This window comes from Candoia aspera, chromosome 8, assembly GCF_035149785.1.
Source record: "Candoia aspera isolate rCanAsp1 chromosome 8, rCanAsp1.hap2, whole genome shotgun sequence".
Classification (NCBI taxonomy): domain Eukaryota; kingdom Metazoa; phylum Chordata; class Lepidosauria; order Squamata; family Boidae; genus Candoia; species Candoia aspera.
In genome coordinates, this window is record NC_086160.1 from 16,507,894 (window position 1) to 16,526,144 (window position 18,251).

At 41.1% G+C, this 18,251-nt stretch overlaps 1 protein-coding gene across 1 annotated transcript in view; it reads right to left on the minus strand.

Annotated features, from left to right (window-relative positions):
* Positions 1-2,894: 2,894 nt before the first annotated feature.
* The window catches only part of USP46 (ubiquitin specific peptidase 46), a 30,819-nt gene continuing 15,462 nt past the window's right edge, over positions 2,895-18,251 (minus strand). Inside the window, exons 5-9 of the mRNA XM_063310568.1 lie at positions 17,634-17,710; positions 15,824-15,907; positions 13,523-13,720; positions 9,670-9,748; positions 2,895-7,793 (exon numbers count right to left, since the gene is read on the minus strand). Coding sequence (XP_063166638.1) covers positions 7,692-7,793; positions 9,670-9,748; positions 13,523-13,720; positions 15,824-15,907; positions 17,634-17,710 — 540 coding nt within the window. The 3' untranslated portion in view covers positions 2,895-7,691. The remainder of the gene's footprint in view (positions 7,794-9,669; positions 9,749-13,522; positions 13,721-15,823; positions 15,908-17,633; positions 17,711-18,251) is intronic.

Genomic DNA, 18,251 nt, shown 5'->3' on the forward strand with positions numbered 1-18,251 from the left:
GTTGTGGCCACTATCTTTGCTTTTTTTAATCATATGGACACCCCTGGTACAGATTGTTTTTAACGATCTGTATTTTACAAACAATGAAGGCTCTTTGGAAATCCCATTCAAGCACCTCAAATCTGTGGGAGGTAGCAATAGAAGCAGGAGTAGGCATTGATATATTACTTACCCAGTGATTGTTGGGTTCCAGTTTACAGAGGAAAAGGAAGAGAGACCAATAGAAAGGTAAGACCTTTTATAAGAATTTGAATTGTAGGGCCCTGATTGCCAGTCAGAATCTTGGGACCATGTAGGGAAAACTGAATAAATTTGATTGTTAAGGGAAACTGCTTTTTAAGGAAAACTGCTTTTTGGGAGGGGGGGACAGAAGTGTTGGAAATAGCCATTCTTTTGTTAATGAGCGGTGGCGAGATTGATGGGATCAGGTCCATGCCCTTAACTGACTGTGCAGTCTGCAGTTCTGCCTAGTTATATTATAGTCTCTTCCTTATTAGGTTTGCCTTAGACAATCCTACAGGGCTAGATCTCCACTGCCTCTAGTCAGTTTTATTCTGCAATGCGTTCTTTTCAGCAAGGAAAGGATTGAGGTGGGGTGGGGGGTTGTTCTGTGGAGGGAATAGTTTCCTTAGGAACAATGGGATTATACAAACCAGGAAGCTGAACCTGGTGTCTGTCACATCTACTGGCAGAGAGATGTCCTACACATAAATTCTTTTTTATTTTAGCCATAACAGTTTATAGCATTTTGCTAGCATTCACAGCCTCTACTTCCATATATACATGTCTCTCATTGCAAATGGCACAATTATATCTTACTGTACAAGCAGGAGGGGAAAAGATCTGTTGGAAGCTGTGGGATTCTGGTTTTAATCACTGCTAGCCAGCATGGTCAATGGCCAGAGGTGACAGAATTTACAAACCATCAACATCTTGAAGTTCCTAGGCCCCTGTAAATGAAATATCTATGTATGCAATTTCTTTTTCTTGCTGAATGTTTCCTTATGTCTTCTCAATCCATACAGATGCAGGCTGAGATTCTGGTTGTTGGTAATGCATACTCAGTGACAGTCATATCTCACAGTGAAGAGCAGAAATACTTGGCCATGCATGTTCATAGAGAATAGTGTAAAAAGGGCTTTCAAGCCACAACAGAATAGTATCCATTGCCTGCATTCTGAAATCCAGCACAAATCTGGCATCCTGTTAATGGTTTGGATCACTTCCTATAAACCTCCAGCCAGCTTGTCATTATCTGTGTTCATGGGGAATAATGGATTTTGAAATTGAAAACATCTGGATAGTACCATATTGGGGAAGACTGATATAGAGGAAAGAATAAATATTTGGGCTGAGGCCCCAATCTAGAAATCTCTTGAAAGCTCCCTCTCAAATTTACTGTTCTAAAGACCAGTTGAGGTCTGTTCTCACGACTGCTTGTTCCAATCATCCCAGCAACAATCCATCAGAACAGACCACCTTCAGACAAACCCAGGGCGGATTATTCTCAGAGAACCCAAACTGGTCCCTGAAGCTGGTGGGTCGGTCTCCACATGGGCTAGCAAACAGGCCAAGTTTAGATGAATCTGCAGAATTATGAATAAATGTTTGGGCTGCCTACCAAAAGGGCTGGTGATGAAAATTAAACACACAGACATATCCCTCACAGGAACACCGCAAGAACAGCAGGATAAAGCTCCTACAGACTTTCAGAATTCATTGCTAATCAGTTCCTCAATACTATGTTTGTTTTTTAACATGTCAAACATAGAGTCATAGTTGGAAGGGGGCTAAGAGGTCATCAAATCCAACTCCTGCACACTGTAGGATTCATTACATCATCCCTGATAGATGACTAACCAGCCTGTTTGAAAACTTCCAGTGAAGAGAAAGAAACCATTCCTTGCAGTAACCTATTCCACTGATTGAGAGCTGCTATTGTCAAATTCTACCTAATGTCTAATCCGTATTTACATCCTTGAAGCTTCATCCCATTAGTTCTAGTTTTACCCTCTGGAAGAAGTGAGAATAAGCCCTAACCCTCTATGATAGTTTTTCTCAAGTCTTTGCAAGTTTCAGAAGTATGGACTTCAATTCTCAGAATTCCCCAGCCAGCTAATACTAATGCTGGCTGGGGAATTCTGTGAGTTAAGTCCAAATATCTTAAAGTTGCAAAGGTTGAGAAACACTGCTCTACAATGTGACTGCCCTTCTGATATCTGAAGACAACTATCATGTCCCCTCTCGATGTTCTCTTCTGCAAGCTAAGCATTTCTGCAGCTTTTAACTGTTCCCTGTAGGACTTGGTTTCCACCCTGTCACCATCTTAGTAACCCTTCTCTGGACTTGCTCCAGCTTGTCGTTGTTTTTTAAACTGGGGTGTGCAGAACTGAACAAAATACTTCAAGTGAGGCCTGACCAAGGCAGAATACAGCCAGATAATTGCTTCATTTCTCTTTGGGATTTCAACCTTCAACCCAGCAATGTGGAAGAAGCCAGAGCATTGTTCAGAGAGCAGGGGATGTGTTGCACCTTCCCCTGTGACCAAAAATGATGGGTGAGTTCACCAGAGAGAATGGAATGAGTTTTTGAGGAACCATACTCAGGGTGCAGGCTGGTGAAGCTGAAATGGTGTGCCCTGATTCTGATAAAGGGCACATTAATGACATAGGTTTCACAAGATGTAACTGAGGCGGAAAGGGACTGGATTTTTCCATGTGATCCACTTGTCAGATCCACCTACACTCCTGAGGTACACAAACAGGGAATCACAAAATTCAGCCCATGCTCATAGACAAGAGTCAGGAAGTTCATGTATATCCTGAGGAACCAAGCACTTCAAATTTACTCCTGAAATAATAATACAGTAATAGTAATAGTAATAATAATAATAATAATAATAATAATGCCATAATTTATTATCCTCAAATTGTGAGACAGAGAAACAGAAAGACAAACGTGGAATTGGTATATTATATTTAAGTGTTATTTCGCTCTTCTAGCTTTCTTATATAGCACAAAAATAATATCTTATTCACTGTAAGTCACAAATGTACCCTGGCTCCCAATTTTCACCTTTTCTTCTTTTAAACTCCAGTAATGCAAAACTTGTTCATAAAACATCCACTCCAAATATTCAAGTTATGCAGCAAGGGTAGCTTTTTAAATTTTTTTTAAAAAATTGTTGAACAGATATTCTAAAAATGTTTGGCAGCAACCTTTGCAGCATACAAAACATCTGTATTACATTGATCAACACCAAACCAGAAAGTGCATTTACTCATCACAACCAGAGAGCTGGCCAGCCAGAAAAGTGATGGCTCCATCTCAGAAAATGCTGTGCAATGTAGCAACGCAAGCGAAAGGTCTTAGTCACAAAAGGACAACACCCCAACCCCATCATGGTCAACGCTACACTGCCTGTTCGCTCAGGTGTCCTTTGGTGCACACAACCTCCTTGATTCTGGTTCCTGGTGAAACAGGGTCATCATCGTTTATCATTTCAGTACCTACGTAAGAAGCAGCATCGTGCTTATGCCCTTTGATGCAAGAAGTGGATCGGGAATACACTAGCTGTGAACTGGTTTACACAGGCTTGCTGGTAGCCTGATGACTGCTACATCAAGGGGTTCTTTGCATGTGTGAATGGACACCAGATATACAATTTTCACATCAAAGATTCAAGTACAATGCTTACAGAGGCCTGTAGATGACACAGGAAACCATAGTTTCCTGCCAAGTAAATGAGCCATGATCAATTTTAGGAGCAACCCGTCCCTTTCCCACCCACTCCTCTCTTATTGCAGGGGGAGACCAAAGGCCGTGTTCGGTTTTAAACAAACCACAGTTCCCCTGTATATTCAAACTCAGAAAGTGATTTCTCTAAAACTCTAATTCAAATCAGGATCAAACCATCTTAGCTGGCTCCCTAACTATAATTTAAATGAAGTATAATTCTTAAGAGTTTTATATCCTGGGGAACTATGATTTGTTTAAGCTGGAACTGGGGTCCCGTTTTCTGTTCCTTTTGGCCCCAGTGGAAATAAAAAAGAATGCAAACCTGAAGTGTACAGCGTGACATCCTAGTTTCTCATTTTATCTCAAGCAGGCCTGAGTCCATTCACATGTTCAGCTGCCAGCAATTGAACACTGAATAATCAAGTGATGTGTCTGTATATATGGATGATTCTCTGTGGCTTATGAGCTACAGATAAAAACTGAGGTCTTTTTGATATGAATACTATATGTCTTTTTATTTCAGCTGTACACTAGGGCTTGTAAGTTATATTCCACACTTAGTATATGCTATCTTTGCATCTTCGACAGTATTATGCCAGTATGAGATATGCTTGTTCTTTGGGAAACAGAAAAAATATATTTCTAGTTCTTCTGAACATGGACATTTGGGGAAATATGTGTGCAATACTTGCTAAAATCATTATGCCTGACCTGGAATTGAGCTGAGAGTCACCATTTCATGACAATATATTGGTGTCTGTATGCAGAGCTGGATGAACCAATGAAAGTTAGACTTGGTTTTCTTCTGTTGGATCACAAGAGAAATAAACATTTAACTGGATCTTAAAGATAAAAACGTATCTGATTTGGTTCTTCACCAAAGTAAAGTGCTTCACAGAATTCTTCTGATGTTCAAAATGCAAGATCTAGCAAGAACTAATTCTATAAAATCCTCATTATGTGAAAAAGGTAACTACTACATGCACCAAAGGAGGATTTTCTCTCAGAAGACAAACCAAGATGAAAACTCCAACAGTAATTAACGAGGGGATAAGCAGCACAGCAGTAAGTCACGTTAGATCTCTAGTCAGAAAGCGCTAAACAGTCTTGTTTTCTAATAATTACATGCACTTTCTTCCACGGGGAAGAAATGCTGTGAGCTTGTGTCCCTTCTAGAATTTCTTCTCTTGAATTGAAACATAGATCCCTACCTAGATCCACAAATCCAACAGACCTCTTGCACGCGAGTTCAATGGATTCCATTCTATGTCCTCTATTTTGCTGGAAGGGGCATCCAGGGGAAGGGGTCAAAAAAATCAAAGTGGCAGCCATCTACCCAATTTTTATGTGGTTGCCATTTTTTACTTTTTTGATCTCTTATGGACACCCCTATTTGCTTGAATCAACATCTGTTCCTAGTATGCAGTACACCACCACTTAAATGTTATCAGTAAAGACAATTCAACACCCTAATTTTAGAGCCATTAATTTAGCAAACTAGAAGTCCTTTCCTTTCCTCTTTAGTTATTTATAGTTATTTATTTATTTATAGTTATTTATTTATTATAGTTATTTATTTATTTATAGTTATTAAGGAAGTTATCATAAAAAGATCACAAATTTGTGGTAGCTAATATTCAGGACAGTTGATTCTAATCATGGTTCATCCCTGCAAAGAGGACTGATTTTAATTATCACATCAGAAAAATGACAGGTTCTGCTGGGGATGCATGAAGATAGCCCAGTATTTAGCTGCTACATCAAAGGTACTACAGCATTTTATTTTTCCCTTGGATCTGATTGCCAGTTCTTCACGTCTACAGGAGGAAAGTGCAAGGGTTCATTCAGGAACGTATTTGGGGTCAGAACTAAAGCTGTCCTGCACCTGTAGTGACCATATAGTTTTGAAGGAAGGATAGTTTTGTATCTTCATAGCCCACTTGTCAATTGCAGCCCATTCTATGACATACAACATGATGGGGACCACTGCAAACCAGCCCTCTAGTTCTTAGGACAGAAAGTTCAGGCAGGATTATAAGGACACCAAAAGTATTGATGCTAAATTTACCTTTTAGCACTGAAAAGCACTCAAGTATCAGTGGTACTGTCCCTCCCTTAGCAATCTTGCCAGTTATCCTCCATTTACTTTATCACACTGAACTGAAAGGGAGCATTCAAAACTGGAATCTATTTTACTTGTCCAAATTTCAATTTCTTGGTCACACAGAAATGCAAAGAGACAACCTAAGAATTGGCTCTTACTGCAAATGTGAAATATACTACAGAACCTGGGAAACTCCAGAAGATGCCATCCCATTTTGCCCTCTGTGCAGTCTAGGAAATTTATTGAAATCTAGCACTCTGTAGAACCCAGCACCATTAAATCTAGCAGCATGCAGGATCTCATATGCACACTTGTTGAATCTTCCAAAAGAGAACTGAAAATCCCTGCCCATATGGGATTCTGCTTGTGTGTTTAAATCTTATGGAACTTTGGATTGTGATCATTATTGCTTAACTGGACCATAACTCTTGGGCAACGTGCATGACACTGATACAAGCACAGATCTGAACAAGCAAGAACCAAATTTTGGGTATCTCTTTGGGTGAGGAACAAAGCTGTAACTTTTGCAATGAAACTAATATGGAGAAATAGCTTCTCCTCTTCTTTAGTGCCAAATCTCCTAAATCTTTTATTAGGTTAGAATCCGAACGGCCAGCTTGGTTCATCTGTGCTGTCCCACAATGAACAATAAATCCAGGGAAATTGGATCCACAGCATGATTTGATTCAAGAAAGACCAAAATCCCTTTGAGTGAAGGTATGTCTTAAAGTTGCCAATTCGATTTCTTTTCCAATAACCCAAGGCTTAGAAGGATCAGGGGAAGAACAGCTTTCTAAAGGAGGATACCATGTGAAATAATCCACGTCCAATCCCAGTTCGGGAAACCTGGGAAAAATGTTTACCTTTCATTTCCCCCTATCATGAGCAGCAGTTACCTTTAAAGCAGTGATTTCAGATTTCCTACGACACAAAAACCCTTTTCGCATCCATTGCTCACTTTTCATAAGCACTTAGCACAAGACCCCTTTAAACTCATTTATATAATGTGCTGGCTAGGCTCACTGGGATTCAGCAATTAAAAACGGCATGTGTGCACTTTAAAATACACTTACACCTTCAGTCAAAAATCAGTACTATAGTTATGGGGCAAATCAGATGGAAAAAATCAGCATTCCCTGAGCTGGGGGCCCCAGATGTTTTAGGCAATAACTCCCACTGGCCCTCAACAGCATGTGAAAAGTTCAAGGATGAAGGAAGTTGCAGCCCAAAGCATCTAGAAGTATACAGGCTGAGAAATGTTGCTTTAAGGAATTGGTATCAATTATAGTTTCTTATTTGGGAGAGGTGGCTTGAGTGAAAATCTTCAGCTGGTCCTATTCCTTGCAGAGGAACATATTCTTGCTTCTTTAAACGCTCCTTCCTTCCTCTCTCCATCCTTCTGGGGATCAATGATCAGCCACCTGCTCTGATAGGGACCTTAGCAGCTACCTTATAGATTGCTCTCATTATGTGTGATCTTATTGTTGAGGAACACTCATGAAGCATCTAAGAAACTCAAGAACTCCACACAGGACTGTCTGCAAATCACTGGTGAAAAGGAATGGAGCTTCAGAAATAGTGAAGAAATGGTCCTTAATGGTGATGCAAACACCTATCCAACATTATAACTCAATTCAGCGGGATTCAGCTGATGAAATGAGTCTCTATACATTTTTTCTTTCTTCTTGATAACTTAGGATGGGAGAATTTTCCAGTCATAAGTTAGGAGTTTGAGTCAATAATTAAGCAATGTTCCTGCATGGGCTGTATTGGATGGGTCTATGGAGTAGTCAGTTAACAGTGTTGGTCAGGATCCCCTCTAGTACGGAGAAAGTCACAGTCTTCTCAATCATTCTCTTGACTGATAAAATAAAATATATCCAGATTCTGAATTTTTTGATATATCAGAAGTCAGGCCGTAGAATTCTTCAATAGCTTGTGCATCAATTTTCTGGGAGGAGAAAAGAAAAAAAGAGAAGCGAATATTTGTAGCTCAGGGTTGAACTATGGAGTCCTTGGTACTCTCTGAGCCTGGTTGTTTTCTTGCAGACGTTTCATTGCCAGACTAGGCAACATCTTCAGTGCGAAGAGGGAGTGGGCCTTGCTCTCAGTTTATATACTGTGGCTTGCCCTGCTTGTGTTGGTAGGGGTGTTGTTCTCTCCTTGGGAGTTCTTTGATTGGGCTGCTGTTTGCTGCTTGGTTGATTGCCTGAGTTATTCTGTCGCAGGCATTCATGCAATGCAAACTTTGCAGAACAGCTGCAATGCATGCAAACTTCGACCAAACAACAGCTGTTCTTTCTGCATGAATGCCTGCGACAGAATAACTCAGGCAATCAACCAAGCAGCAAACAGCAGCCCAATCAAGGAACTCCCAAGGGAGAACAGCACCTCCACCAACACAAGCAGGGCAAGCCACGGTATTAAACAGAGAGCAACCCCCCCCTCCCTTCTCGCACTGAAAATGTTGCCTAGTCTGGCAATGAAAAGTCTGCAAGAAAACAACCAGGCTCAGAGAGCACCGAGGGCTCCACAAAAAAAGAGAAGCTATCAAAAAGTTCAAGACTGCTGAAATTGAGAATTAAGAGAAACTTAATTTAATGTGTGCATATATTTGTCCCTCACTGTTGGAAAGATTGTGATCAGCTGAGATCTCTGGAGTGTCTCAGGTCTGAAAGTCTTACAACTCAAGCTTCGTTAAGCTTTGTTTCCTCCAAGTCTCTTTTATGTGAATTCAACTGATTCTTGGCATAAATTTCTTTTGCCTCTTCTCCCTTCATAACAACATCTTGGTATAATGATTCCTGATTCGGTAACATTAATGCAGTCAGTAACATGTGACAAAAAGACATAAAACAACACAAAAAGCATTTTTTTACATAATCCTTAAATGAAGATAGTATTTTCCTGTGTGAAGCAATAGCAGCCATAAGAAATTCTGCAGCTTTTCTGCAAATGTTAAGATTGTGATCTGATAATGTAAAGCAAATAAAATCATCCTCAGAATTTCTGAGGTGGAACCTTCATTAGCAAGAGGAGTTATAATTTGTAATGTACAAATTGCTGTAAAGGGCCAGCAGTATCCACATGGTACAGGTAGTCTTTGTTTAATGACCACAATTGGGACCAGAATTTTGGTTGCTAAGTGATGCAGTCGTTAAGTGAATCCAACCCGATTTTACGACCACTTTTGTGGTGGTCATTAAACAAATCACGCAGTTCTCCATTGATTTTGCTTGCCAGAAGCTGGCTGGGAAGGTTGAAAATGGCTATCACGTGACTGTGGGATGCTGCAATGGCTGTAAATGTGAAACAGTTGCCAAGTGCCCAAGTCGCAATTGTGTGACTGCAGGGATGCTGTGACGGCCGTAAGTGCAAGGACCACTCACAAGTTGGGTTTAGTGCTTTTGTAAGTCCAAACTATCACCGAATGAATGGTCATTAAGCAAGGACTACCTGGTCAAAAAAGTCAAGATGATGGCCACAGCAGTGTGACCAATGTTCCACCTGGGTTTTATATGTGTCTGCTTTGATTGCACTATTGTGGCTGCCATCTTGACTTTTTTTAATCACTCCCTGAAGATGCCCCTGAAAAAAACATGGAAGGAAGACATGGGTTCCTCCAAATCACAAGGAAAAGTTTGCTCTGCAAAAGAGGGATATTGTTGTACTTCCTTCCATGCTGGCTGGGGAATTCTGGGAGTTGAAGTCCATATGTCTTAAAAGTTAACAATGAAGACTTTACTTTCAGCAAGTGAAATGTTGTATCAGATAAACAGGCTGAACTAAGGCTCTGCAGTTTTGCTTAAAATCATCGGTGTACTAACCTCTACGATATCATCATCAAACAAAAGCCAGAAGCCGTGACTTTTCACAATGGTGATATAGTGTCCACGGTTAGGGCCACTAAAAAGGAAGGAAGGAAGGAAGAAAAAACCCACAAATTTAAAAAACAGGGAGAGATCCTGGAGAATTTCCTAAACATAGAAGTAACGTAAGAAACATCCACGCTGACATCCTGTTCTTCCTAGAAGGTTGTCGCAGAAGCCAAGGGTGACAGTGAAGCCCCTTCTCCCTCCCTCCTCCTCACACGCGTAGAGTCCTGGAGGTGAACATTCTCCATGCAAGCCTCCAAGTTCAACTGATGCCACCAATGCTCTAATGGCAAGTGGACCAAAAAAGGGAAGAAGTAGGGAAGACACAGGAGGGAAGGTGTGGGAAGTGGTTTGTATGGGTGCCTTCAAGTCAGTCTTGACTCCTGGCACCCACCTGGACAAGCCCCTGCATTTCTCTTGGCAATATTGGAAGTGGTTTGCCATGGCCTTCTTCCTAGGGCTGGGAGAGAGTGACTGGTCCAAAGTTACCCAGCTAGCTAGCTTTATGTCCAAGGTGGGACTAGAACTCACGGCCTGCTGGTTTCTAACTTGGTGCCTGAGCCACAACCAACTGGCTCTCCAGACCATTTGCATTTATAGACCTCATTTCTTCTCCTGCTGCCCTCCTGCAAGAGGAGGTGAGCTCTCATTGGCACGCCTTTCTTCCTCCACCTCAGTTCCAGGCTCCATAGAGTTAACGTACGGACAAAGAGGATATCTAAATACACTGAAAGAGCTGTTTAGACAGCAGTGATCTGGGATGGTAGAAGAGGCAGGGATTCATTTTTCTCTGGGACTTTGTATGACTAAAGCCTACCAAGCAGTCCCATGAATATATCAGACACATGCAGGGAGCATAAAGTAGGGTCCTCCTGCTAGAATCAACATTTTTCAAGGGTCTGGAAAAAGCACCACCACACGGCTTCAGGACTGCCTACCAGGCTGAGTGGAATAAGGAGAGGGGGGCTCTGCTGTGCAGTCCAGATTGGGTATGCTAAAAACAAACAAACAAACAAACAAAAAAACTGATCTTCAAACATGACACCCAGCATCTAGTTTTCAGCATGGTGGAACATTTTTATATAGAATATTCAGCCACCCTTTTTCAAACGCAGTGTATACAGCCAGAGTGTGAAGCCAGCTTTCTCCCAGTCTTCCTACTGCACTAAGCAACCATTTGCAAACAGATTCAGCTGTTAATCTTGTTTTCCGCCCAGAGCCGGCTCTAGCATTTGCAACGAGCCCTGCGCAGGCCTTTCCCTTGGAGAATCTACCTTCTTGCCACTTTAGCTGTTGGCCATCATCAGTTGGTGTCAGTTGTGCTTCAACGCCGAGTTGTTTAAGTGGGCGATATAGAAAAGTTGTACAATAAATAAATAAAACAAATGCATCCCCCACTTTCTCATTATTTCTATCAACTGTTTGCTTACCACCAGGAGTGTCTGCAGGGAAGGCGGTCAAAAAATTCAAGGCCCCCTCCCAGGTGCTGATTTTCCATGTCATGCAGGCAGGCCATAAGACTTCCTGATCACTTTAAAAGACGATGTGGACTTCTGCACATTGCCTTATACATTTAAAACGAACAGAAAATTCCTTCACTGAAAAACTATGTTTCAACCCCTATTTCTGTGGGGATTGAATAATCTCTTTGCACCTAGGGGCTGTTTGGGGCAACAGGGCCAATGATGAGAGACAGATCAAGGGCAGGATCTTCACATGCTGGTCCTGTGTCTATTTCTCACCTGGCCTATTGCTAGTGAAAGGAATCTCTGAATTTAAGAACCAAAGGAAATGTCCTGTCTCTCCTCAAGATGTAGTTTAGACAGAAGTGAGTTTTCTCTGTCTTCATAAACCTTTTACTCAAAGCTTTTACTTTTACTTTGAATACAATGAACATCTGCTACCATTGGATGATAGGTGAGCTACCTGCATCCAGATCAACTATTATCATGAGCATTTTATTTTACTTTTAATGGGAGGTTCTGCAACTTCATTCCTCACTATTCTTTCAGCCCTCAGCTTATGCACAGGAGCATATTTTCTAACAAGGGCCCTTAATGAATTCAAATCTCCACCGTCTTATTCTTGCCATTAAAGACACCAAACATCACGGGTGATTATCCAAAGCATCTGAGGCAAATTTGCAAAACTCTTGAGCCCCTAAGCCCCACCCCAGCCAATAAAAAAATGTGACCTGGAGAAACATACAGTAACACATCTTGGACTGAGTATCAGAAGTGTTCCTAAATTAACAAACTGCTCAGAAACTGAAATAGCTGTGTTCCCCTGTTCGGCAGGATGAGACCAGAATGTCTAGTCCAGCATTCTGCACCTATCAATTAGCCATCAGTTGTCTGACGAAGCTTAAAAACAGAGTACAAATAAGTGTTTATTTCCTCAACTATTTGTCTCCGGCACAGACAAATATTTCTTTCCTTCTTACCAAATCAGTCTGTAGTCCTTTAAAAGATAAGATAGCAGTTGATGAAGAAAACATCTCTCTGACAGCTGTTATCAGCTAAGCCATGCTCCTGGACTAGGTAGAAGGCCCCATGCAATGCTTTCATGAGGGGAATGTACAAAAGAGATCAGCCACTCCCATGAGAAGGTTCATTTCCAAACCTGAGCGTTTTACAGGTACAGTATATGAGGGTAATGTTTGGGTTACACGAGACATGTTTAATGTGACCGCGTTTTTATGTTAAGAAAGTAACATAAATGGTGAGCAATTGTTTGGGTATTTTATTTATTTTTGTTTTTGTTCCACCTTTATTATTTTTCATAAATAACTCAAGGCGGGGAACATACCTACTACTCCTTCCTCCTCCTATTTTCCCCACAACAACAACCCTGTAAGGTGAGTTGGGCTGAGAGAGAGGGACTGGCCCAAAGTCACCGAGCCAGCTTTCATGCCTAAGGCGGGACTAGAACTCTCATACCACACCTGATTGGCTCTTGGGCTGAGAGAAAGGGACTGGCCCCAAGTCACCCAGCTGGCTTTCATGCCTAAGGCGGGACTAGAACTCTCATACCACACCTGATTGGCTCTTGGGCTGAGAGAAAGGGACTGGCCCAAGGTCACCCAGCTGGCTTTCATGCCTAAGGCGGGACTAGAACTCTCATACCACACCTGATTGGCTCTTGGGCTGAGAGAAAGGGACTGGCCCAAGGTCACCCAGCTGGCTTTCATGCCTAAGGCGGGACTAGAACTCTCATACCACACCTGATTGGCTCTTGGGCTGAGAGAAAGGGACTGGCCCAAGGTCACCCAGCCGGCTTTTATGCCTAAGGCAGGACTAGAACTCACAGTCTCCTTTTTCAATTTTCTATGCACAAAATTGGTGACTCATCTATGCAAAAGTCCAGGAACAGAACAGTGACATATGTTGGGACTATTCGTATACTGATGAAAAAGAATCTGGAAGGTGGAAAAGAGAAGCACCCTTCTCATTCCTTTCTTTCCCACTAAAATGCAGATGGGACTTTTTTTTAAAGACCAATCCAGCAGCCTTATCTCCTCCTTCTGAAAACTTGAGCAACTTAATTCCCTTTTCTTTCTCCCTTTCTACACAACCAATTTATTTTCATAGTCAATCAATCAATCAATCAATCAATGATTGCCTACTTTCGAATGCTTTAGGAATGCCTGGATATATAAAAAAACTCTTCTGGGCAGGAAAAGGGAACTTTATTTGGCTTCCAGATTGATAGGCACTTGATCAGCTGAGTTTAACCTTAGAGAGAAGACTATCCCTCATCCCTTACGTCAGGTTTACTTCCTGGCAGAGCACAGAGTGCAATTTACCTGCCACAGTGAACGACAACAGCCACCAAGTCATACATGCGGTCCAGGTTGATGGCCTCCCCCGATGTGTTGAAGAGTCGCAGCTCCAGAGGGAAGACCACCCGGTAAGACAGCTTGGTGTACCGGTGTAGCTGCTCCATGTACTTGAACCGCTTCAGGTGCAAGGCAAGGATCATTGGCAGCTTCTTAACCCTCATCCTACAAAGGCAAAAGAGGATACGGAATGAAGGATGGTGCCCTCTGATCTGCCTTCCCCTAACTGGAGATCCTCTAGGTGTCTTGGGACTCCCCTAACCATGAGGCATCCTGGGCATGGTGACTGGGAATTCTGAATGGTGCAATCCCAACATACCTGGAGGGCACACAGACAGCATTTTATTCTACAGGTGGGTGGGGGAATAATTTACAATTATCTGTCACTAAACTTATACTTCAAACTTGACTCTTTTCTCCTCCTCCCAATAATAATTAGCACTTTTACTTAGAAAAAGTTGTTCAACTCCCCCTGCCCCACTTCTTTTAAAACAGAATCTATGGCTGTTCAGAACAATAAAATGCTTATCCTCTGTCCTCATCCCCCCACCCCCGACAAAGGATCACAGTTATGAGAGATGTGAATCAACTTGAACATTCAAAGGATTGAACAGCTTCTTGGTTCCTAGTAGGGAAACTGGATCCATGCACAGATCTTTGGGGAATCCATTATGCAGGAAACTGATGAGTCCTGCTCAACTGTTTCGGGATATGCAGCAGAACAAAGATGAGAATAAGATCGCAGAGCCCCAAAACAGAGCAAGGACTGTATTGCTCCACACTATAGTTGGAAGATACTGTTAAGTGAAAGTTCCTGTGTTTACAAAATTAAACATAGGAAAAAAGACTCTCATGGTAGCACTATGAGGAGAGAGTGGGCCAGTCTTTCTTGGACATGCTGGCTTTCTGCTTGCAAGGAGAACCAGCAACATTCCTAACCTACCTTACAGGGATGTGAGGATTAAAAAAAAGGGAGCAGAAAGAACTACGCATGATCCATGGAAGAAAACTTGAGCTGGAAATTAACCATAAACACATAGTTCCTGAAGAAAATGCATTAGCATGAGGGGGAAGTCAAATGGTATGCCCAGTCTGCAAACTGTGATTTTATGACTCTACTATCTCATTCTCCTGTTTGTGGAGAACCAACTTTTGAGAACCACCTGCAAGGAGAAATATGCTGGATTTTCACATGGACCAGTTATTACCATCAAGGGAAGGAAGGAAATATTTGTGTTTCTGTTCCTCCTACAACTTTCCATGGACTGGCATCGTATCGTATTGGATAGCTTGACTAGTCAATTGAGCATATCAAGAAACAATGGGCATCCTTGTAAATGTATTCGTATCTGTATTGGAGAAGGTCAGAAGTCACTTTCTGTTTCTGCTCTCTCTGTTCTGCACTTTTATAGTTTTTCTTTTTTCTTTAGACCTGTACTCTCTTTGTTCTATATTCTGTATTTTGTATTTGAATTATATATGGAAAACTAATAAAATTCTTATTAAAAAAAAAGAAAGGATGGGCATCAGCTGCAATAAAGGAGAATAAAATAAGGTAAAATGAAGTAAGATGAGGTAAAATAGAGTAAGATAAGATGAATGAAAAAAAGAAAGATAAAATAGAATACAATAGTATGAATACTAAAAAATGCTAAACCATGTGTGTTTAGATAAATGCATCACTTTTACATGCTACCCAATGTGTTCTATAAAACATGTTCTCAGCTGAATTATAAATTTAGCAGTTCTAGTGACTGTATATGTGTTTGTGCCCTGAAGAAAACAAGATGGACATTTACTGCAGTCCATGGACCAGTAAATGCATCAACGGAGGTTCTGGATGACTATCATGTGCACCTTCCATTCTGGGTGTATGCAAAGTTTGTTATGGAGTGCAGCATAATGACTAGATCTATAATCTGAAGTAACAGATCTAGAGATCCAGGATCCAGAAGAGATTAGGGAATTGTGTGACGGGAACAAGCTGTGTTTAGAGGCTGAGCAGGAAGAGATTCTGGATGAATACAGGCAGAAATAAACAAAACCTTTCTGTAAACAGAAACTTTATTTTAACAAAACAGGCAGCACTGTGCTTTATCTGAAATTTTATTCCAACATCTGTCGAGGAAACTATACAGTAAAAATACTCTCTCTTCAGCAGGGATCTAAAGCCAAAAAGATTCCAACTTGTTTTAATTGCTGCTTTAAAATCTGCCCCAAGAAGGCAGCTTAAGCTGCACAGAGATGAGACAACCATCTTTCACGTACCGTTTCTGAGCCTCCTGTTTGCTACAGCAGGTCTCACAGTAGTATTTCTGTTCGCTACACAATGTTTCTGTGTTGCTGAAGTCTCTGAAAAGTAGCAAAGGTAACAATTTTTAGACCTTTTTGGATAGCACAGATCTGGTTGTGAATTATTGTGCCTGTCTTTACTGTAGCTTCAGATCAGCTGTTAAGCAGGGAAATTACCTTGAGTCACTCAACACTTGTCCACACACCAACAGCAAGGCTGGGATGCCATTACACAGATGCCAGTGCATGGGTAGAAGTGCTCCCCCCCTTTCTGCAATATCTTTATCTATTCATTTATTTGACAAATGCATACGGCCACCCAACTTGGGGCGGCTGGCAAGGCATAAAACAGAAACCTGCACATAAAAACAGTAAGAAGCAATAAAAGATGCCAGGTAAAAATGGCCAGCATCTTCCCAAGACTGACAAACTGTAGAAAGCCCCAGAGATGGCCTAGGAGAAGCTACGAGGTAACAGTTACAAAAGCATGAACGAAGCCCAGGAAGGGAGAAAACATTAGAAAGAAACTCAAACTGTCTCCATTTAACTTCCTGGGGTAAGGGAAGTCTGTTACTACAGCCCATGATTTCCCAAACTGGGCCTTAAAAAAAGGCTATGCTTACCACTTTCTGTGGTCTTTTCCAAACAGGCAATGTCAACTGGTGAATGGTAAGGTGTGGGCAGCATAAAGACCACCTGGTTTTTTTCCTGTGATTTTTTCCCCTATGTAAGTTTCAAGATTTCAGAGATTTGTTTTGTTTCGCTGTTTTGCCTTGGAGGTGGGGGAGGCGGGGAGAAGAAGGTTTGCTTGTTTCTTTAAATTGCTTGAAGCCTGTTTTAGGGCTTCCACCAGTGTTTTTCAAACTTGGCAACTTCCCCAGCGTTAGCTGGCTGGGGAATTCTGGGAGTTGAAGTCCACACATCTTAAAGTTGCCAAGTTTAAACACTGAAAAACACTGAGCTAGACAAAGCAGTGTCCCAGATTATCAATACTTCAAGCTGCAGCCGATTGAGCAAATATTGCATCATGCATCAACCCTACCTAAGGACATCAAAGCATCTGGATGAAGGAGCCTACTGTATTCACAATTAAGCCCAGAATAAAATGTGTCCTTTCAGATAAGGCCAGGTAACTTACCTGCCCAAGGAGCTAAAGCAATTGATCAAGCGGGAAATAAAATCAAGCAGGAAAATCAATTGATCAACTGGGAAGAAGGAACACTAGTATTGCCCAAGTTTGATTCCGACAAGAAAACTTAAACAGGTGTTTAGCTTAGAAAGACTTTAACATGTCTCTTCTTATGTCAGTACTACTCTGGTAAATCTATATAAATTAAATGCTGTATTTAATTCAACAGGATTTAATGGATGCTAAGAACTTTTTGTATAATTAAATGCTGTGATAAGTACAGTTTCTAAAGCTTGGGAGCAAATACTTTATATTATTTAATAGAAGGCTCTTGGATTTACAAATAATAGATGACCTTCCCAGTTGGTTTCTTTTTTGTGTATATTATTCTCAAACTATTTGCTTCTGACTAATCCTATTACAGCTGATGGGACTTCTCTGAAGCAATAACAGAGGCATCAGTCTTTTGCCAAATATTCTGTTATGTCATGTATATTCTGACTTCCTGCCTGCCAAGGAAAGCTTCATTTATATTTCTTTATTTGACTTATGCTACATTGTTCTGAAACACCATATAACTTTTTGCTTTTCACATCCCGCAAATCTTTAATGACCATGAAGCAAAAAAGATGCTCCCCATTGTGAAAACGCATTTACCTTAAACAGTGAGTTATTGACGTGTTCTGTTCTACATCAACAGATAGATCGAGAAAATCTTCATCTTTGCTACTAACCTGCCACAAAAACAAGATTTAATAGCATTTTAAAGCATTACAGCATCTTAATTTAAGGGTAGATATCTTAGAAGAATGATTCCCATCCTGTCAATACATCAGGAAGAGCTTGCCAAATCTTACAGAAGCACTGAAGCAGTGGGGCAGGCAATTTTCCCAATGCAAATTATTACCAAATTAATTTCTAGGGACACAGGTTTGTATTTGTGGTCCAATGCAGAGGTAACATCTAACCATGGTTCAGATTTTGTAATTATAATTGTGTATTCAACATAACTCTAATCCAAATTTTATTTTATACTTTTATAATTAAACGTGAAAACCGGCTGGGTGACCTTGGGCCAGTCATTCTCTCAGCCCAGCCCACATCACAGGGTTGTTGCTGTGGGGAAAATAGGAGGCAGGAGTATTAGGTGTGCTTGCCACCTTAGCGATATAAAAAAGGTGAGATAAAGTCATTGTTATCATCATCATCATTGTCGTCGTCATCATCCATAGAGGTTCACATATAGCTACAGTGATCATATTTTCTTGGAAAAAA